The 22508-nt window shown below is 39.9% G+C and overlaps 2 protein-coding genes across 2 annotated transcripts; both read right to left on the bottom strand.

The window, feature by feature from the left end:
- Positions 1-305: 305 nt before the first annotated feature.
- On the bottom strand, positions 306-10508 carry LOC126596949 (coiled-coil domain-containing protein SCD2-like). Its single transcript, XM_050263667.1, has 17 exons — positions 9974-10508; positions 9304-9479; positions 8600-8675; positions 8424-8465; positions 8269-8331; positions 8128-8177; positions 8016-8043; positions 7737-7811; positions 7373-7483; positions 7226-7286; positions 2115-2234; positions 1878-1999; positions 1608-1677; positions 1457-1498; positions 1308-1348; positions 774-900; positions 306-642 (listed from the first exon to the last, which is right to left on the bottom strand). Exons 1-17 carry the CDS (start codon positions 10337-10339, stop codon positions 521-523), a joined length of 1692 nt encoding a protein of 563 aa, XP_050119624.1. The 5' UTR covers positions 10340-10508; the 3' UTR covers positions 306-520.
- Positions 10509-15098: 4590 nt separating this feature from the next.
- LOC126596946 (RNA polymerase II C-terminal domain phosphatase-like 3) lies at positions 15099-21650 on the bottom strand. Its single transcript, XM_050263661.1, has 12 exons — positions 20572-21650; positions 20305-20437; positions 20150-20205; positions 19999-20056; positions 18478-19911; positions 17617-18213; positions 17388-17534; positions 17030-17292; positions 16815-16926; positions 16434-16691; positions 16106-16152; positions 15099-16006 (listed from the first exon to the last, which is right to left on the bottom strand). Exons 1-12 carry the CDS (start codon positions 21216-21218, stop codon positions 15943-15945), a joined length of 3816 nt encoding a protein of 1271 aa, XP_050119618.1. The 5' UTR covers positions 21219-21650; the 3' UTR covers positions 15099-15942.
- Positions 21651-22508: the final 858 nt, after the last annotated feature.

Here is a 22508-nt window from a genome sequence, read left to right as displayed (position 1 = left end):
TGGTGGACAACTGAATGCCGGAAGGTAGGAACCAACAACAGTAGATGGTGATGCTCCGATCAGCTCCGATGCGTTCAGAATTCAGAGTAGGAACTTAATTGGGTAGAATTAAAAGAAAAGAACTTCAACAAAAAGCTCACAGTACTGTTTACTTTAACGAAAAACCATATTTTTACACTAAAAGTCAATTCTAGTACTATTCACTTTAGACTTTATTTTGTGCTTATCTTTAAAACTCAAAGTTTTCAAGTCATTTTCATTAGTTTTTCTTTAAAAGAAACGTAAATGGCGTACTTGAATTTCGATTTGTACAAAAAAGGAACTCTTTGATCGTGATTCGTGACCATATAGACGTATTACAAGGGAGGAACTCACTTCTCATGTGTATTAAGCAGAAGCTCAGATGGAAATTGCTACAACAAAACCAGTTAACACAAATAAATGAAGTAAACGTAAAATCTCTTGCAATAGGTTATACATCAAAGAGATCTTTACTTTCAGAGTTTCAAGCACAGGTTTTTCACCGTGGAGCAGATTTCTGTGCAACAGACACGGAAGAGTCTTGATCAATTGCTTTGCGGGATTCTTCCCACAGCCGGCTCTCAATTCCCAACTTCCTGAGTTCCATCAACCCTTCCTCAACTGATCAAAAACACGGGCATAAAAAAAACCCCATAACGCTGTAATACTGAATCTCAAAAAGAATGCAATAGTTTTGTGTGCAAGGACCGAGTGAAACGTAAAGTTTTGAGGAAAAAATAAATAAAACTTACCATCGACAGCATCATGTGAAGACGGTGCATGCCCACTTCGGTTAATCCAAAACTGAACTCTTTCCTTGGCAATGTCCTCCTCTATACCAAGAACTTTGGCTCTTCTCCAAAAATAAGTAAGCCATGCCTGTGACAGTTGAATATGTTTGATATCATTACACTAACAATAATTAATATCATGTCCTTGTGAAAAATGATTTGTAACAAAGAAACGCATTGACAAGTATGTTTATTAGACCAAAAATGAAACGACTAATAAGATTGAAGATTATGACAAGTAATTACCTGAACTTTTTTTATTGAGTTGCTATAAATCAAATGTATGTGGCAGTTGATTAACAAGCTGGTATATTTTTATGGATAGAAACCATATTATTACGTTGAATATTTAGCCACAAAGGTAGGTCAACATAGTATCCGTTAAATAGAATTTCAGCAATTGAAGTGTACATGTAATTACATAAATGCGTATATGGAAAGAATGATTTTGTATGAATGGGACACAAATACGTAAAAAGAAAGGAAATTTCAGACCTCTTTAAAAAGAACATCCTCTGACTCCTCGGGACTCAATTCTGCAAGAAACCATTAAGTTAGTAACAGTACCAAATTTTATTTGTTTATTTTCAAATATGGCAAACTATGGATCACCCAAAGACTTGATATATAAGAAAAATGCATACCAATAGCCTCCGTAAACTTTGGATCGGCAGGTGATTTGATATCTGAAAATACCCGTATGTGTCAAAAGACAGTAGGAACTTTAGATGATAACAAATACCAGAAGAAAAGCCAACCAGCCAAGCCAACATGATATAAAAATACAATGCATACCCGAGAATGATAATCGAACAGAGTTTGGACGCCGTTGTTGAGCCAATGCAAGCACAATTTCATTCTCAACCTTCGTTGAACAAAACATCATATATTAGTGAGAAAAAGAAAAAACAGCAGATTACCGCAAGCAAAACACTGAAGCAACCTAATAAAGACTGTAAAAAAGAGACAAATGCTAATCTAACATGGTGAGTCTGAGTCGGAGAATAACAAAAGAAAATAAAAAGTATGAGAACAAAATAAGACGGCAATGCATCAAAAGTGCACCTTCAAGGAAGAAAGTTCCTTCAATCCCATTTCAACTGCAAGCATACTCTCAATGTTTCCTTCTCCAGTAAGATCATTCAAGTCTTGCACCAGTTTGTTTCTCTTCTCAAGACCACCATTACCTGTTCAATATAAAACGAATTAGAAGCATGCCATAACTACAACGAACTACTCTTGTCACGGAACCGAACAATACAAAAATATATACTAAACAAAAAACTCTGCAGTGATGATTACTAGCTTTTTCCCAAAGTTCCTCCTTAGCCCTTTGTCCTGCAGAAATGACGACCTCAAATGGAAGAGGAGCTAATGATGACCAGTATTCGTACTTAGCAACTGCAATATCTGCACATATACCTACAAGGCACAACAGAGATTGAGTAAAATTGAGTCATATGAAGGGTGGGCATCATGAAATCCTATTATGCTGGTAACAGCTCTGACTTCTTAAGAGATTGCCCTCTTTTTATTATCTTGTACAACAACAACAACAACAACAACAACAACAAAGCCTTTTCCCACTAAGTGGGGTCGGCTATATGAATCCTAGAACGCCATTGCGCTCGGTTTTGTGTCATGTCCTCCGTTAGATCCAAGTACTCTAAGTCTTTTCTTAGAGTCTCTTCCAAAGTTTTCCTAGGTCTTCCTCTACCCCTTCGGCCCTGAACCTCTGTCCCGTAGTCACATCTTCGAACCGGAGCGTCATTCGGCCTTCTTTGCACATGTCCAAATCACCGGAGCCGATTTTCTCTCATCTTTCCTACAATTTCGGCTACTCCTACTTTACCTCGGATATCCTCATTCCCAATCTTATCCTTTCTCGTGTGCCCACACATCCCACGAAGCATCCTCATCTCCGCTACACCCATTTTGTGTACGTGTTGATGCTTCACCGTCCAACATTCTGTGCCATACATCGCTGGCCTTATTGCCGTCCTATAAAATTTTCCCTTGAGCTTCAGTGGCCTACGACGGTCACACAACACGCCGGATGCATTCTTACACTTCATCCATCCAGCTCGTATTCTATGGTTGAGATCTCCATCTAATTCTCCGTTCTCTTGCAAGATAGATCCTAGGTAGCGAAAACGGTCGCTTTTTGTGATTTTCGCTAGATTGCTCCGGTCATTAGTGTGGATAAGTATATAAATGGATAGAGATAGGAAAGCAAACACAAAATGTGCGTGGTTCACCCATATTGGCTACGTCCACGGAATAGAAGAGTTCTCATTAATTGTGAAGGGTTTACACAAGTACATAGGTTCAAGCTCTCCTTTAGTGAGTACAAGTGAATGATTTAGTACAAATGACATTAGGAAATATTGTGGGAGAATGATCTCGTAATCACGAAACTTCTAAGTATCGGAGTGTGGAGTCGTCTTGACTTGCCTTATCTGTCTCATAGGTAGATGTGGCATCTTCTCTGGAAGTACTCTTCCTCCATCCAGGGGTGGTATCTTTAACTGGTGGAGATGCACAAGGTAATGTATCAATTTCACTTGAAGCTTACTTGTAGTTTCAGGTTTGGTCAAGCGCGATACAAACCATGTAGTAGGAGTCCCCCAAGTCGCCGAGCTAGGGGGTCTGCTGAAAGAGGTGACAGACAAGGTAAGCAATCAGAGCTCCGACTGATTGTTCACCTTCTCCCCATCTTGCAGCAGCATGAAGGATAAAGAGAAGAAAAATGAGAAGAGATGATATGAGATACTTTTGCTTTTGAAGAAGTAACTTTCCACAGGCTTATTCTTGAACTGAGCTGGAGGGTTTTCTGGTTTCCTCCAGAGTATAAGGCCGACTGAAGAATTTGAGGGTCAAAACAAGTCCATCAAATCTAGAGTACGTTCCACCCTGCTGATATGGGATACTTTTGCTTTTGACAGAGTAATGGATGTATCGGCACGTGTGCTGTTACGCTTGTCTCCAAATGCTTCCTTGTATCCTTCGCACTTGCCCTATCTGTTCCTCAAGCAAATGCGGAATCTTCCCTGGAAACATAAGATGTTGAAGATGAGTACTCGAGAGCAATGCCAGGTAAGTAATCAGGTAAGGGGTTCCAGGCAGTCAGATCCTGGCTGGAAGCTTGATTCCAAGTGCTGACTGATTGCTCTCTTTCTCCTTGTCTTGCAGGTAAAAACAAGGCCAAAGGAAAAGACAGGGAAAAAGCATGATATGGGATACTCTTGCTTTTAACCCTGATGATATGAGATATTCTTGCTCTAGTATAGCTTGTTTGCAGAGGTATTATCGGGGGGAAAGAAAGCTGAATATTTCGAAAGGCTTCGTTGGGAGTGCCCTCTCAGATATGATGAAGGGTTGAGCATTTTTGCAGGTCTGCCTGTCCGTTGGGGATGGGGGTCGACATATATAGGAGTCTCCCTAACAAGTAGTAATGCTATTCCTTTACCCTGCTTGGTCATAGCACGGTAGTGGGAGCTGCCAGTTTCACATGTTTTAACTCTGTCAGAGCACTTTGAAAAAGTGGTCTGTGGTATCTGGCTCTCGAGATTCGGAGAACGATGCCTCTTCGATTTTTGAGAAAGCAATCATGCTGGGGGTCTGGCTCTCGAGATTCGGAGAGCAGTGTCTCTTCGATTTTTGAGGAAGTAATCATGTTGGGAGTCTGGCTCTCGAGATTCGGAGGGCGGTGCCTCTTCGATTTTGGAGCAAGCAATCTTGTTGGGAGTGTTGTCTCGAATGTGAGTAAAGGTTGGGCATGTTTGCTAGTCTACCTTGCCACGAAGCACAAAGGTTGACACACAGGGACTTTCCAATTATCCAGCAATGGTACTGTTCCTTTACCCTCTCTTCGATTTTGAGAAAGTAGTCATGTTGGGAGTCTGGCTCTCGAGATTCGGAGGACGGTGCCTCTTCGATTTTGGAGCAAGCAATCTTGTTGGGAGTGTTTTCTCGAATATGAGTAAAGGTTGGGCATGTTTGCTAGTCTACCTTGCCACGAAGCACAGAGGTTGACACACAGGGACTTTCCAATTATCCAGCAGTGGTACTGTTCCTTTACCCTTGTGGGTAATAATATGGTAGCTAGACCTTCAAAATTTATGGGTCTAAACTTTGTTAGTGCTGTTTCTTTGCTATTCTTTTACCCTTCTTGGTCAGAGCGATGTAATGGGAGCTGCAAGCTTCACGTGCTCAACTTTGGCAGAGAACTTTGGCAAAGTTTTCTGTGGTACCCATGAGCTATTGTTGCGTGTGGGAAGTGGGTGATTGAACAGTAAGATTCATGTGTTTTCTACTTCCCCAGAAGTCTTCGACAGAATGCCCATAATTTCCGCAAAGCTGAGTGTGCGTGACAGGTGCTGACAAGGCTGGAAAAGTAGGTGCCTCTTCGATTTCTGAGATCGGCCCTCGTGGTCTCTGGGGAGCCCAGCTTTTGAGAAAGCGAGCGCCTCTTCGATTTCTGAGATCAGCCTTCGTGGTCTTTGAGCAGCCCAACTTTTGAGAAAGCAAACGCCTCTTCGATTTCTGAGATCAACCCTCGTGATCTCTAAGCAGCCCAGCTTTTGAGAAAGCAAACGCCTCTTCGATTTCTGAGCAGACGCCTCTTCGATTTCTGAAGCTCCGTCGAGTGCAGATTTTTATAAGGGCTGGCATTAAGTTCCAAAGCACACTTGAATCTCCACCAGTAGAAGCTTCATTCTTGCACTTCTAAGATCTTGATTTGTCCGACCTCTTCTCTCTTCAACACCTTTGAAAATGTCTGGCCCCTCCGACCGTCGTTTTGACTTGAACCTTGTTGAAGAGGCAGCCCCGCCTTCTCCAGACAACATATGGCGCCCATCCTTCGTCTCCCCTACTGGTCCTCTTACCGTTGGGGATTCCGTGATGAAGAATGATATGACCGCTGCGGTGGTGGCCAGGAACCTTCTCACTCCCAAAGATAACAGACTACTTTCCAAACGGTCTGATGAGTTAGCTGTTAAGGATTCGCTGGCTCTCAGTGTTCAGTGTGCAGGTTCTGTGTCTAATATGGCCCAACGCCTATTTGCTCGAACCCGCCAAGTTGAATCATTGGCGGCTGAAGTGATGAGTCTCAAACAGGAGATTAGAGGGCTCAAGCATGAGAATAAACAGTTGCACCGGCTCGCACATGACTATGCTACAAACATGAAGAGGAAGCTTGACCAGATGAAGGAAACTGATGGTCAGGTTTTACTTGATCATCAGAGATTTGTGGGTTTGTTCCAAAGGCATTTATTGCCTTCGTCTTCTGGGGCTATACCGCGTAATGAAGCTCCAAATGATCAACCTCTGATGCCTCCTCCTTCTAGGGTTCTGTCCAGTACTGAGGCTCCAAATGATCCCCCTCCGGTGCCTTCTCTTTCTGGGGCTCTACCGACTGCTGAGACTTCTCCTAAGCAACCTTTGTGAAGGCTCCCTCTTGTGTGTTTATTTTGACTCATGTATATGTACATATTTGTAGCTTATCGGGGATATCAATAAATAAGCTTTCCTTCATTTCAACGTATTGTGTTAAATACACCAAAGCCTTCTTCGCTAAGTTCTTTGAATTTTCTTTTGTTGAAGCTTGTATGTTGAAGCTTTCTGAGTGGAGCATGTAGGTTGGGGTAGTGTTCCCTTAATTTTCCGAGTGAGGAAAACTTCTCGGTTGGAGACTTGGAAAATCCAAGTCACTGAGTGGGATCGGCTATATGAATCTTAGAACGCCATTGTGCTCGATCCTGTGTCATGTCCTTCGTTAGATCCAAGTACTCTAAGTCTTTTCTTAGAGTCTCTTCCAAAGTTTTCCTAGGTCTTCCTCTACCCCTTCGGCCCTGAACCTCTGTCCCATAGTCGCATCTTCTAATCGGAGCGTCAGTAGGCCTTCTTTGCACATGTCCAAACCACCGTAACCGATTTTCTCTCATCTTTCCTTCAATTTCGGCTACTCCTACTTTATCCCGGATATCCTCATTCCTAATCTTATCCTTTCTCGTGTGCCCACACATCCAACGAAGCATCCTCATCTCCGCTACACCCATTTTGTGTACGTGTTGATGTTTCACCGCCCAACATTCTATGCCATACAGCATCGCCGGCCTTATTGCCGTCCTATAAAATTTTCCCTTGAGCTTTAGTGGCATACGGCGGTCACATAACACGCCGGATGCACTCTTCCACTTCATCCATCCATCTTGTACAAGTTTTCATTTTCATTACCGAATTTAGTTTATTTTCTATAACATAAAATGCAAGCAAAGGCAAACAAAAGCAGATATCAATGGGAAATTAATTGTCAGAATTAACGTAAAAAGAAAATAAAAACATATAAATGTATAATGAGTTCCTTGCCAAATGCTAGAAATTACGACATAGCATATCATGTAGAATACCAAGCTTTGCAGCTAAACCCCAATTGCGTGCAAGCCAACACCTCTTGAGGACTACTTCTTCCTGAAATATGGATATACTAAATAATCAGAGTCCCCAGATGGCTACTAATATGCTCTATCAAGTGCTTATACTATGTGTATACATACCATTTCTTCCTGAGTCAATATCATTCTTTGTGTCATTGACCGTAGAGATTTCACTTCAGATTCAGCTCCATTGAGTTGTCTCATAACAACTGCACTCGCTTCTTTTGCTTTCTGATCCAAGCAATTAAGTTAAAGACAAAAATTAAAAGATGTTGCAGTAGTAGCAACAGAAAATTCCTCAAAGATCCAATGTGCAATAAATCATACTCTCAAAATACTAATCAAAGCACTTTCCCGAGTACTGTTTCCTAAAGTTATATATTTGTATATTGAATCTATATATTTAAAATTTTGTTATGCTTCAGACTTGAATTTAGAAACTCTTTTTGGCAGACTGACAATGACCTAATGGTAGCATGCTTACCTCAACTTCAGACCGAAGGGATGCAACCTCCTTTTCGGCCCCATCTTTTGATTGTTTTGCATCTTTTAGTGCAACCTATAACAATAAAAAGCCTCTTTAGCTTTATTTGTTTTGTTTTCTCTAAAACAATTCATGTGAATTCTGGTTTAGCAAACTCCAGATTAAAGTTAGATAAAAACAAAAAATTTCAACCAAGAGAGTCACCTATGAACAAATTTTAAGTGGGTTTGACTTGTAATTAGGTGGAGCAAACATAAAACATTCAAGTTTCCTAATTACCTCTTTTTGCCGCAAGGCAGCTTCCTTTCTGCACAACAATGAGAAAAAATGTCATTAAAGGAAAATGAGAATGAAAAAGGCAGGCGAGAAGGTTATGTGAACTTTAGTACACCTGCTCAAGAATTTAGCATCCAAAGACATGCCTTCTCCAAATGCAGCAACCTGAAGACTCACAAACATATAGGCAACTTTGTATTTAATAAAAGCACACTCTCAGACATTATGCAGCTGATTATTGTATTATAGAACTTACCTGTTTTTCAAGTTCTCTAATTCTAGCCTCTGTCTCATCGCATTTCTCTTCTTCATGTCTAAGCTGTAAGATAAATTTCACAGTGGAATCAGTCACAGATAAGGTCGGTTAAACTAATTACTTAATTAAGAAAAGGAAAGGATGACTTATGGTACCTTATCAAGAATATTCTCATTCTCTTCTTGTAGCATTTCAAGCTGCATTTTAAACAGTAAATAAACACCAATAGGAAATAGAAAATAATACCATATTTATCTAAAGTAGTATAAAAATGGCACATATTCAGATGTTAGGGGAAATAAACTGAAATAGATGCAATTCATTGGCATACTTCATCACGGAGTGCAGAAGCATCACGTTGATCTCCTGGATCTTTTGATTTGTAATTTCCTATTTCTGATAAGAATCTGCAATTCGTGCACATCCATTAGCTTCACTTGTTGTATTATTCAATCAAATTGACTGTCCCACAGTCATAGAAGCGAACACATAAATCTATTTAAAGTACGAAATAAGTTGCAAAGATTGGCATATATGCATAAAAAGGTCGTACCCAGTGCACAAGGCTCCCGCTTTACGCAGGGTCTGGGAGAGGTGAATGTCGGCTAGCCTTACCCCCATTTATGGAGAGGCTGCTCTCAAGTCTCGAACCCGAGACCTACTGCTCATGGGCGAAGGCACTTGCCATCGCACCAAGTGCGACCTCTTTATGCATAAAGTATTAATTTTTTAGTCAGCTTGTTCACGTGTAATGAGGCCACAATCGCAAAAGCCCATAGGAAGTTCAGTTTTCCATCCTTGTTTAGGGTTATATCAACCATAAAAATACATTGTTAGCAAGATATTAATCGGATTCCTTACATAGTATGTATACATTTGAAATCCCAAAAGAGAATGATAGTCAAAACCAAGGTAAACTATGATATGAGCAAGACATTGATAGAATTAAAAAAAATTATCCCTTTACTGTATTCCTAAACCTCTGAAACACAGAGTTCAACTATATAAATGACAGCAGAGAGAAGATTTTTTTACCGATTCTCTTTTTTGCTATTAGTGATGGGAGGGTCCAGTGGTGGCATGGAAGTTGCTGTCCTCGGTGTTGTTCTATTGGGTGGTACCAATGGAGGTGCTGCACGAAGAGACATTGCTGGCCTTCCCGTTGATGTTGAGCGAACCTGTGGAGTTTCGTCCAAAGAGGTCCGAGCTAACTAATCAAAACATCCAAAAATTCAATTAGCCATCTGCATTGAAGCCTGAACCTCCCCATCCATTCACAATACCATTCATAGACACACACACACACACACACACACATTCCTTGCTAAATACAAAAAAGTAAATTTCTACTAATCTAAGCTGTGTATGAACAAATCTAGACGTCTTAGTTTCTGGTCAACTCACTCACAGTCAATCAAACTTTCCACTCACTGGTCTAAATCCCCACAAAAGGCAGCCTTTTTCAAACAGAAGACGGCAGAATTTCACAAAATTCATAGTAAATTAGAGTACACAGAGCAACGTGCAACCAGAATTCAAATACAACGAGCAACTAAATCCAAGTTCAGTTCCCTTCCTCTCAAATTCAAGCACGATCTGATTGCATTTCGACGAATTCATTCAACCACTCAGCACTCACAACCGGCAAATTTCAAATTCCAAAATCTCAATAAAATTTTTCAATTGGGAAAGCTCAGAGATTTACCGCGGGCGAAGGCGATCTAGTAGTGGCCCTCAAAGACGGAGCCGCAGGCTTAGCACCGGGACTGTTAGCATTCCTGGAAAGAGAGAGCGGTGGGGGAGCACTGTACCGGAATCCTAGATCATCATCTTCGTCGTCGTCGTCGTCGGCGGTCTGAGAGGCCATGACCTGAGCGAGGCGCTGGGCCGCGGCCTTGGCGGCAAAGTTCTGAGTGCGTTTGATGTTGGAAACTCCGCTGGCGGAGGAGGACCGCGCGTGGTGGCCACGAACCGGCGACATTGCCGGAGATGTAGCTCCGCCGACAGTGGTGGCGGACTCGCTCGTCCACTGGCGGGCGTAGACCGGGCTGTCCGTTCGCCTCCGGTCCATGGAGCGGTAGTTAGTCAGTCAGTTAGTTAGAGGCAATGGGAGGCCTAGATCGTCGTGCGGGAGGTAGGGGTGGAGTGGACACGAAGGCTCCAAGGTCGGAGCTTTTTTCAGCTCAAGACTGAAGAGAGTGGGGTGGGAGATATTTGGGTCTTTGGATTGGAGACCGCTGTCTGTAAAATCTACCATTCGTTAGTCGGACGTTGCATTACGTCACGTGTACTCTGTAAAAGTAGAGTGATAATTTTGGTAAAAGATAAACAAAATGTCACTTAAACAAAGGATGATGATATATTAGCATCTATTTTTACTTTTTGCATATTATTTTTACTTTTTAAATGTCTAATAAAAAAATTTAAAGATATCAATAAATAAAAATTAATAATAGTGTGTGGAAGGTAAAAATAAATACATAAATAGAACTACCCTAAACAAAATGTCTTGCCAATTTACTATCTTAATTCCACTTTACCCCTCTTTGTTAAAAATTCTATCAAAACAAATCATATGCTGCTCATTTGAGAAGAGATTTTTTAATGTGTCAGAAATATAATCTAATATACCAAGTGTTATAACACAAGTAGTTGAATACTTATATATCGAACTGTGTTCTTAGCACACTAAAAAAGCTTTAGTCCACTGAATTTTTACCCCAAGCCATAAACTTGAAAAATGGGCTCACGTGATTTTAAAAAAAAATACATTTTGACCAAAATTTGACAAAATTACTAGAGGTGGGTACACTAAAACATGAGTTTGGTGGAAAATTTGCAATTTTTTTTTTTGTTTGGATGGTGAAATTTTCTAACCATGAACAACTTTTCTAGGGTTAAAATTCACCCCGAACAAAAATAAGTAAATTATTTTGATCTCTAAAACCAATTCGTTAACAACTTCATGTGTATAATGATAAGTTAACAGATACATCAATACATTTGAAATTTTCTTAAACGCTACTTAGTTAAGTTGAAAAACCGGCTAATCAAGATCAGTAACCAGTAGTCCATCCAATGAACCTTCCAAGGATCGATGCCCCCCATAGATTTTGACCTTGACAACATATCAGATCTTGCATGATCGGCGTTACGGCTTGCCAGATGACTCTTCAAAATTCTGTTATCATTCCTTAGCCCTTGGACGAAAGCCGCTCAATTATTTTACTCTTATCCATGTTTCTCTTGATCAACTCAGCCTGGGTCTGCATAGTTTCGTTGATGAGCTCCAACATCTTTTCGTTCCACAAATTTTGTCTCACCAACATTAGCATCAGATACTTCGTGGAATTCTTAGTCTGTCTCAAACCATGTCTTGAGAGCCTTACGGTCCATGGTCTCAGCAGCGGGATGACCTCTCGAGATTGTCCTCCAAAGCCCTAAACCCTAAATCAATCAAGTATTTTGAGACAAAGTGTATAAGAGAGCTCGAGTGCTTAGAATTAATTGACCCCCTCGGCCATGAGGCCTTTAAATAAAGAGAGATCCAATAACCCTTATAGAACTAGGATCCTTTGGATCTCAGCAGGTACGGGATGACTTTAGCCTATTTGGGTCTATAACTCTTTTTCGGGTAACTAAACTTCATACCTTAGCAAATCTGAAATATCTTAGCCTTTTCAGGACGGGGAGGAAAAATTCTAACTTGAGACCTTTTCCAACATTGACAAGGTAAGTTCCACTAGACTACTCCAAGTAAACTTCGACTCCAAGCTATCATATTTAAATTTAGGGTTTCTAGCTACGGTGGAAAAAGTATTATCAAACCGACGCTCATATTTATTAGTATTTAGCAGTATACACTACCACATGTTATAACTGGTGTGAAAAAGTACACCACATGAAGGTGTTACTGTTACCACATTTTTCTCATAAAATGAAACAAGTAAACATTCCAGCCCTCTAAATCAAAATATTAACAAATTCTTTATAAGGTGCCAAAATCAAAACAATTGTCATAATTTACTCGGAATATTCATATGTATTATGAAAACATATAAATAGATACATTTGAAAACTTAAAACGCTACTTAATTAAGTTGAAAAGTAACTAATTAAGATCAAGTTCCAGTGCATCCAGTGAGCCTACCAAGGAAAGATGGACCCTTGGATTTAGACCTTGAAAACTGAGGCTTGTTTTGCCTTGTAATTTGTATGATCATTAGCATCCTTATGGCTGCCCAGATGACTCCTTAAAATTCTGTTCTCATCCGTTAGCCTATGCACCTGGGACAAAAGCCGCTCAATTGTTTCACTCTTCTCCTTGTTTCTCCTTATCAACTCAGCCCGCTGCTGCATATTTTCGTCAATGAGTTCCGAGCTCTTTTCGTCCAACATTTTATCTTTTCCACCCACATTACTATCAGATTCTACACCCTGCTCAATATTCTCTTTTTCCATATGTGTTCTTCGAAGGATTCTTGGTCTGTCTCAACCTGTGCCTTCAAAGACTTGGCTTTCAAGTAAGTTGAAATTTCTTCTTCACATTTCTGGATGGTTTGGACTTTCAAGGAGTTTAATGAAGAAAATGATCTCAGATGAGAGGCTTGAATCAGTTCAGATCTAAGCTGATCATACTTCTCGGCGAGCGAACGGTACGACTTGTAAAAGTCCTCTAACATCTTTATGAGCTTTAGGTTTTCTTTTGAATAACATTTCAGCCCTCTTTGCAAATGAATCTCTATCTTCTTCTATTATATTTAGCATTAGTTTGGTCTTCTGGTTCAACTCTGTAACAATAATACCACATCTTTGGTTAAAAAACCAGTCCTTTGTTGGAAGTGAATAATTCAACTCATGTACTACTTTTCTTTTCATATTTTCTTGTGATCCCAAAAAATAATATTAGTACGGATACTGAATCCATATATATATTTAGGGATTTAAATTGTGAAAAAAATTGTGCTGAGAAAGAGTACCAAAAGATACAAAACCTAGATTCAAAATGTTATCATGCATTTTTTCTCTATTACTTTCTAGATTAAAGGGAGTGCACGACGACAATTTTAGAATGCCAACAACCGTACTCTCTAAACCCTTAACCCTAAACCCTAATCCAGCAACGAAAGGAGTAATTATGCAATAGTATGGTGATATACCACGCAAAAGCTGATTTACTATTAACTGGGTTGGTCATACTCAAAACCCTAGATCAGGAAGATGACATGAAGTAGTTATATTACTAAACCTGAGAGAGTAGCTTCAAGCCACTGAGATTGATTGGGACGATTATGGCTGTCCCACCACCATGAAAAGGAGGCAGCCTGGTCTTCCTGCTTCTTCACCATCTCTTCTGAAATCGAACCCATCGTCTTCTCCACCGCTATATGCTGGCACTGTTGATTGAAGCTATGAAGCCAGAAACCCTCCTCCCTCTTTTACATGCTTTGTCAGTATCCCTCCTGATTTTAAGGACTTTAAAATAAAATATTTTCGAGAATGTGACGCGTCTTAACTCTTGCTAAAGTTTAAGTTTGAAATTATATGATTTTGTGACCTTTAAAATATTCGCCATGCATTTTAAAAAAAAATAAAAAATCTTATATTTTTACTACGTTCTAGTGTATTCCTCCTCACTATAAGTTAGAGGTTTTTTAATCGATTATCATCAGATGCGAATTTGAACCACATTATTAATAGTTCATCGTGAAGCAAAACCCATCACATTATGTTAGAGTAAATAAATATTTTTTGTTCAAAAAAGGAAATTACGGTATTAGGTTGAATGTGATAGAATCAAAACCGTACTTTCAAAATAATTATTGAATCAAAGGTTCTTATTTAATGTCTATAATATATTATATTATTATTTATTTTTTCAATATCAAATTCGATAATGTAATTAATTTGGGATGATTAATGTGAAATTGACCGAAATTGAAAGAGTCGAGAGAAATCTTGTTAATTTGGGAAGTCAATCTATCGATTTAAATATGAATCCCTTAAATAGTCACTGCAAATTTATTATATTTAATTTTCACTCAGTACTACGACCTAGTTGTATTTCTTTTCGCTTAAAAGTGAGAAATCTTAGGTTCAAATTTCGTAGATAGAGAATTCGATACTAAATTAGGTTGCCCAATGTGTGGCTTAACCGAATTCCCCCTTCCTCTAATGTAAAAATATCGATGTACTAAAATAAATAAATAAAAAAGATCAAGCCAACAAAGAGACTCTACCTCAAGAAACATCCTTCATAAAAAGGTGGGTTAAACCAATTGATAAGGACAATGCATCCGTCTTTTACACGCATATTCGACCCTCTCCCCAATCCTCACAAATTTTTTCGTTTATTAGAAGTATTGTGTTAAAAATTAAGAAGAGGAGGAAGATTCAAACCCAAAACATAGTAAGTTAAATAAGAAGACCATGATCACCAGGTCGATTTACCACTTGCAGTTCAACCTCTCTTTTTTTAAATATAACCACTTGTCATAAAAATATGGATTTGGACCATTGCTTTTGCATCAAATAATGTTGCTGTAAAGTATAAGCAACCATCGCGTTTGCTAAATAATAAAGCTCACGTCCACATTCCCTACATAACCATGCAGAAGTGCTAAAAAATGTAATCTCATTGAATTCTTGACAACTACTCGAAATAGCCTCATAAACTTTAATGCACCAGCAAACCCTCAACCAAAAAAGATTTCTGAATTAGCGGACATTCCTCCCTGCAGAATACAGATAGTAGTTGTCCTCCTTAGGTTTACCAGATTCCATATGTTAAGGGTTCAGTACCGTTAGCGTATGTCACGTGAGAAGAAAGATACAAAGAACGGGATTTAGTATCGAACAATATGTTAAAAGTTAGAAAAATATAAAAGGTGATTCAGGCAGAAAAATCTTCTGCAACATACTTCGTGTGCATGAAAATCCGTTAACTCGCTTATCCTCGATGTTTTCTTTCTTGGAAAACCAATTTTAATTAGGAGGTGAATGCGATAGCTAAATCATAAGTTAGCTGATTAGGGACAAGGATTAACTATAATCAGGCACCATCACAACCAGCCCAGCCATTTTTCCCACCGTACCAATATCCAAATGCTTGCCTCAAGCTTTGGATGACCAGTTTCTCCCTTGCCAGACTTGGTCTTTCGTACCCCATATATACAGTTTTGTATCCCCGACAACCCCCCACCGCCACCTTTCCCTTCATACGCTCATCATCCTTTACCGAAATTTACCTCCTAGCACAGCCAATTTGCTCCATCGCTAGGTTTCAATCTCTTATTTTACGTTTTGGATCTAGAAAACTTGGCATTTGCAATCCTTGTCCCCGAAGCGACCATGTCTGGCAACCAATCTCTTACTTGATCAGGAACAAAATGTGAGAGAGGCAATCCTCAACACCCAACCAGAACCATCGAGCCCAAACAGAGCCACTAAAGCTCGACCAGAGTTTACCACCTCATTCCTCTTCTCACAATGAAACCGACCATGAAAGCAAAACCTTGGGGGGTGGAAAACACGAATCAAAACGACGCCGACCAGTGTCAGGCCTAGGGCTTAGCTGCTCCCAGCATGATCTAAGGTTTCCATCCCGACTCCAATGCGACACCTGATCCTATGTTAATCAGTTTTAGTTATCGGAAGGGTTAGGGTGCTGATTGTTTACGGTTTAATGGCAAAATCCTGCTCATTTGCCCTCCTGTAAAGCAAAGCTGATGCTTCCACCCTGGTTAATTAGGAGAGGGAAAACCATGTCGAACTCAAAATCCAAAGAAATTAACAAAGACGAAGAAAACATATGAACAAACAAGATATAATTTCTCACCAGCCAGGATGGACAACAAATTTCCCCGAAGAAATAGCCCAATTCACCTGCTCAAACAATTAATGTCATGCCTCAACGCAAAAGAACGTAGCAGAAAGGAAAGCTGAGAAAAACACTGAAGTAAGATTTCTAAAAGTTAATTTTTTTTCGGTTTTTTCAAGGCTTTTCTGGCAGAGGCGTCAGAGTTTTTGGTTGTTCTCTCTCTTTGTTTCTTTCTTTCTTTTTCAGGTAATCAAGAGTAGCTGGGAAGGCCCGAAAATCATATTTCTAAATGATATCAAGTCTTGGTAATTCGTTCTCATGGCATAGACTATGGGAGAAACAATACCTTGTCAGTCCCGAGGGAATTGGCAACTACATGGGTGACCTGGTCATCTATATAGTTGGTGCACACAGCACCAAACTGTTCAGCTGTCTGCCACAGCGGATGTAGGTGAGGATTGACCTCACCAACTGGAAATACCCTGCTAAATACTATACGACAACCGTTCAAAATCTTCCGCTGCTCAGAGGCTAGAATATTTCTAACATCTGCTTCATCTAGGGAGGGATGGGAGAAAAAGATCTGATGCATCTTCTCAATAACCTATACAGACAAAATAACAGATAATTGATTACTCTCAATGAACCAGAGAAGCAAATGAACAGATAATCAAACAGAAACATGTAAAATTATCTGCAATCTCAGAAAGTTGAGCGGCATCCTCACCGACAATGAGGATGCCAAAGTCCCATCTTCTTGTCTCTCATCATGGTCAATCTCGAGCAGAGAGGGACCTAAAAGTCCAAATTGTCGTCTGCTACAAGGAAAGTACGTATACCTGCAAAAGCATTTATACATAAGCATTAGGTAACAAGGCAAGCAAGCCCATCAAAGTACAGAGACAGTAAGGATTATTATATCTTAAATTGAAGCATGGTTACCGTTCCACAACTATCAAGTTCATTTTGTTATGCGGCCAGACCCTCACAGAATCATCTATAATCACAACAGCTGATTCCATACCCAAAACTCCTTCCAGATCCTTACTCTTCGGAGCATCACCATCATCAGGATCTCCATCGTCGCCTCTAGAAATAACTCGTCCAGCAAAAAGTACCCCTGTTGGATCTAGCACCTTTGCCATTTCCGTTGCATATAGCTTGTTCCCCATTGTGTAAAGATGCAACTCAAAAAGTTGACTAGCCTGATGTCCAAAGAGGCAATGCAATGAATTCTCCACTTTCAAATAAACCACAAAATGAGAATTTATGCCAAAATAAATTTTATATACAAAATTACCCTCTCCAAAAAATTCCAAACCCCAGGACGTAATTTGGTCCACATTCCCATGTGATGGAATCGAAAGAGATGTCGCTGTGGTTTTTCACGATCCTGTTCCTCTTTCTTTCTCAAAATCTCATCATGCACTGGGTCTACTTCAATAAACTGAAAAGGATAATATAAGTTAGAACAAATTTACAGAGGAAACGGTCCCTTATAATCACTGGTCACAAGGACCAAATCCTACCTTAGCTGAATTAAGAAGTGTGTGATCTAGATCCAAGACGAGGCAAAGCTTGCGTGCTGCAAACATTTTCTTCTGTTCTTCTATCCTCCTTGCTCTCTCTCTCTGGATAGCGGCTTTTTGCTGGTCATCATATCCTTCAAACAGATGTTCAACATCTCCCCACATGGGGGCAGAAGGAGAGGGACATGCTGCAGCTGCTTCCGAAGCAGAAATACTTCCAGTACCCTGCTCCTCAGTCTTTGGATCTATTCTCTCATTCTTGATTGGAACTGGTTGGGAAGAAACACTCTGAGAAGCGATTGCTGGACTCGTTGATCCATTAGAAACAGACATGATATCAGCAATATTTTTCAGATTCTTTGTGAATTGGCGAGCAATGTCAGGGGCCTCTACTGATTGAGAAGTGACTAGCTTCATATCCGCCTGACCATCGTGCTTTTGGCCATTAAGATTATCCTTATTCCCCTGGCTGCTTGACAGTGGGGTTACAATATTTCTGAACTGCTCTTGTCCCAGACTCCCATTCTTTTGAAGTGCATTAGCATGGAGAACACGGCGAGGGTCACGGGGTTTCATGCGGACTTTCCCTGACTCATCCTGCAAAATTTGCAACGCTAAGAGTTTTTATAACTTGTAACATGACTTATGGATCTAAATAGTACAAAAGGTTATCCAACAACCCATCCGCTAAAAACAGAACATTAAAAAAGAGAAGATAAAAAATTAAACTAAATCAATAATTAGGAAAACTGAAATATATCGGGGCAATCATACAGAATAGGAAGAATTTGCAAAAAACACATGCTTTAGCCCATTCTAAAACAACAGTTAGGAAAAGGATATAAGTACACATGCACTAACCGTCAGAGCTTTTTGTGAACTAACGGGAAGTGTTCCTGCTAGTGTCTGCAACATGGCTGCGGACTTTGAAGGAACATTCACCGATGCATTTGATCTTAGTATTGAACTTGAGCTTATAGGATTTGTCATGCTTTTTTCAGGATCAGCAGACTTCTGCTGGGCTTCTGCAGCTAACCTTTGCTGCTGTCCCAGCTTAAGTATGTTTAACAGCATGGTTGGATTCACAGCAATATCTTTAAATATTGCAGAATTCACAGCAATGTCCTTAACTAACGCAGGCAGGGAAGCCGTGCTTAAATCCATCACCGACAAAGGCTCATTTGAACTGTTTGGGCCATTGGAGTTTCCATCAGCAGTACTAGAACTACTTACATCATTAACCACCTGTCTGGGATCAGACTGTGTGTTCTCCACTGTCTGATTCTTGCTAATTAAATGAGGTCCAACACCACCAATGTCCTCCAACCAGCCACCACTTCCAGAAGCAGTTTTTGGATCTTTAACAAAACCTGAGTTATCCAATGTATTCCTTTGCCTCTTTAATGCAGGACCATCAAATTTAGAATCCTCAAGGGGTTTTTGCTTTCTCGAGCTTAACGTTATAACTGAATCTACTTTAGGTGCACTATGCACTGTCAAGGGCTGTGGGTTGAGATTCAAGGCACCCATATCAGAATTGGACAACCGAAGCCTAGGATCTCTATTCCTAGTTGGAGCTTTTATGGTGATATTAGATCCAGAACTTGCAGGGGCAGCACTTTTACCTGTAAATCGTTCTTGCATGCTGGAGCTACCCACAGGAATAGGGAAGGGAGAAACAACTTGCTGTCCCGAAATAGGAGGACCTGTTCTTAAATTACTAGCAGAAGAACTAGAAATCTCTCCAACAGTATCATCATCCCCATTATCACCATCTTCTGATGGGGTTGGACTTGGAAGTCTTTCGCTCATGAAAAAAGAAGTCCGATTAATTTGTTGATAAGTGGATACAGCTTTAAGAGCATCAGTATCATAAGGATGCAATCCAGAACCTCCAGCATTTGGCGTCACCCTAGAGGTATCAGGCTGTGGTTTTACCGTCCTATCAGTAACAACCAATGTGTTCTGAACAGGAAAACAAGATGGGGATTCTCGTGTTGGAGAAGGAAGGCTATCTGCATCATGATCCTTGTGAGTGTCTAACAGGGGAAGCACGACCCTCCTACCCTTCAAAATAGACACTCCTGGTCTTGGTACTTCGGACAACACAAATGGATTGCTATAAACCCCAGATACAACAGTGTCTGAAGCAAAATTAGCTGAAGAACCGGCATGTACAGCTTCAGAATTCTTATTATTAACCCCACCAATAACCTGTATCTCATTATCTGTAATGGCTGCTCTAGTTTGGAGGAAAACATCAGGGGAATCCACAGAGGATATCATGACCCCTATCTGGGAGAAATTAGAAACCGTGTCAATACTTTATAACATCAACTAAGTATCCTAAACTGATTACACTTAGGACAGCAAAAAATGCACCTCTTTTATCTGCTCAGGGGCAAGAAGAGGAGGATCATTCTTCACAGAAGAAAGTACCCTGTTACCAAAAACAAAACAAAGGAAATAACTACACTATCGACGGGAATAGAAACTCTAATAACGAAAAAAAGAGCATCGGACTCATAAGAACCTTGATATAATATCTTTGTTTTGTTCCTTTTGGTCAGGTCTCATTGAGCAGAACACCTGCAACAAACAGCAATCAAACCTCTACAACTTCAATAACCAGAATCTGGAAATATCGGGACAGAACAACATCAATGTGAGCAATTCTTAGTGGCTTACAGAGCTGATAGCTTGTACTGCAGTGAAGGACGGTTGAACAAGAGCTTCCTTTGTGGAAACATTAGTTTCCGAAAGCACTCCACGCAAGCTCTCCAAAGTGTTGAGTAACTGGAGACAAACATCCCCAAATGATCTACAAAACATAAACCAAACTGTAAGAAAACATTGTCTAACAGCTACAGAGCAAATTACTCAAACTGGGCAATCATCATTTCACTCCCACAATTCACCAATCAATCGGATTTCGACAGCAATCAGTTCACTTACTTCTCTGCTTCATTTACAGTAACGCTTTCCAAAGCCTCCCGAATCGAGCTCACTCGCTTCTTCAAACCAGTCTCGGAATTATCAACATCCATATCATCACAAACCAAAACACCATCTCTAGCCTCCTCAGCTGCCGCCGTGTTTTCGCCATCGGCAGGCTCCGAATCCAAATCAATCTCGCCCTCCTCCAACTCCCCTTCCTCCTTCTCAGCATCCATTTCATCACCACTATCAACAATCACCACTCCATCCACTTCCTTCGCGTTGCTCCTTTCGGACGAAATCAACGACGGCGACGACGACGATCGCTTCAATTTCTCGTCGGGGTCATTCACCTGCAGAAGCTGATTGAGCGGCTTATTCTGTACGGCCTGAGCCCAAGCGAGGTTAACCAAGCCGGACCTGTACCCCCGAAATCCCGGGTAGTTGTAGATGTCGCGCATCGTCCAAACCCTAGCATCATCTCCGCCGTTGGATTTAGACTGATCCTTGGGTGGCGGCGGCAGCGGAACCACCACCTTAACTTCCTGCTGCTTCTCCTGCTTGACAAAATCTTCCTCACTGATCTCCTCCACCGAAGTCGAATCCGAAATTTCCCCTTCTTCTACATCTTCAACCACTTTCGCACTTTCATCGTCTTTCCCCATCACACCACCCCCTAAAATTTCCTCGATTTCTTTGAAATTGTTCCACACCACCAAAATAATTTCCGCACACAAATTACATAAATCGCTAAAAAATTATCCAAATTTTCCCACCACCAAAATAATTTCCACAGACAAATTACATAATCTCTTTCGCTTACACAAAATTGACTTTTAGGGTTTAATTTTTCCTCTTTTTATATTTTTTTTTTCCAGAATATGGAAATTTAACGCCGTAAATTACGATCGGATTCAAGAAATGAAAAGAATCTGAATCTTTCGTAGAAATTTCTGGGTTTTCAGATCTGTTTGGCGGAGTTTTGAGATCCCGATCTTTGGGATTATTTACGCTTTCGGATCGGGAGAGGAAAAAAAAATTACAGAAAAATAAGAGAAAAGGACGAGATGAGAGATTAAAGACCGGAAGAGGCGAAGGGGAGAGAGTTTATAAGGACGAGGGAATCTAGTACACGCAATGAGTTTAAATCTGGACCGTCCACGTTATCAATCCGGAAAAGCTAGGTGATCCTTTTTTCTTTTTGGTCGTAAAAAGCTAGGTGATCCAGGTCAGGGATTTAAATGACAAAAGCAAATTGGCTCCATTAGGAATAAATTGGTAATTTAGTCTTGGTGGGAGTTTGTTTCATTTTGGATTCTTTCCGGATCCATTCTTTTAAATCTATCAAATCTGGATATCCGAATGGTTGAAATTTAATCTAATTTGTAATCTTAATTTGTACCCGTTAGATCAAATTTTAACAATCCTAATTTTCGAATTTAATGAATTAGAATGAAGAAATCCGAAAAAGATCCTTTCCTCATTTGACTAGTTGTGGGTTATGACCTGGAGGCTTGGATGGATCGCCGCCCAAACACTATTCCATTTTCTTTTTCGCCTCTTTTGCCGTCACATCAATTCATAAAAAAATATTAAAATTGATGTAATAAAATTAAGAGTAAACTTTTGAAATATCATATAAACTTGTATTCATATTTTTAATTTATCGTATAAATTAAAATTTTAAGCAATTTATCGTATTAAGTTTCGAAAATTATTAATTGGTCATCGGATCCTATCTGTATTAAGTTTTCTATCTAAAAATTAAAATAAATCATGTGCAAGGTACATGACTTATTTTCAAGATTATTTCAAACATTTCAACTTTTCATTCTGGTCACTTCCAAGATTATTTTAGAGATTTTAAAGTTATTTCGGATATTTCGACTCTCGTTTTTTTTAATGAAAATGATCAACCTTGATGAATTTTCAAAACTTGTAATTAGTTAAACTCT

The sequence above is a fragment of the Malus sylvestris genome, chromosome 13 (assembly GCF_916048215.2).
Source record: "Malus sylvestris chromosome 13, drMalSylv7.2, whole genome shotgun sequence".
Taxonomy (NCBI): Eukaryota; Viridiplantae; Streptophyta; class Magnoliopsida; order Rosales; family Rosaceae; genus Malus; species Malus sylvestris.
This window is presented reverse-complemented; position numbering and strand designations above follow the sequence as displayed.

Excerpts from the sequence above, each read along its gene's own strand:
- LOC126596949 (XM_050263667.1), bottom strand. The coding sequence starts at position 10,339 with ATGGACCGGAGGCGAACGGACAGCCCGGTCTACGCCCGCCAGTGGACG. Across the intron at positions 1,678-1,877 it reads AGGAACTTTCTTCCTTGAAG|GTTGAGAATGAAATTGTGCT; the intron begins GTGCACTTTTGA and ends TGTTCAACGAAG. Across the intron at positions 1,499-1,607 it reads TGTTCGATTATCATTCTCGG|ATATCAAATCACCTGCCGAT; the intron begins GTATGCATTGTA and ends GGGTATTTTCAG.
- LOC126596946 (XM_050263661.1), bottom strand. The coding sequence starts at position 21,218 with ATGGGGAAAGACGATGAAAGTGCGAAAGTGGTTGAAGATGTAGAAGAA. Across the intron at positions 20,206-20,304 it reads CAGTACAAGCTATCAGCTCT|GTGTTCTGCTCAATGAGACC; the intron begins GTAAGCCACTAA and ends TGTTTGTTGCAG. Across the intron at positions 19,912-19,998 it reads CCCCTGAGCAGATAAAAGAG|ATAGGGGTCATGATATCCTC; the intron begins GTGCATTTTTTG and ends AATTTCTCCCAG.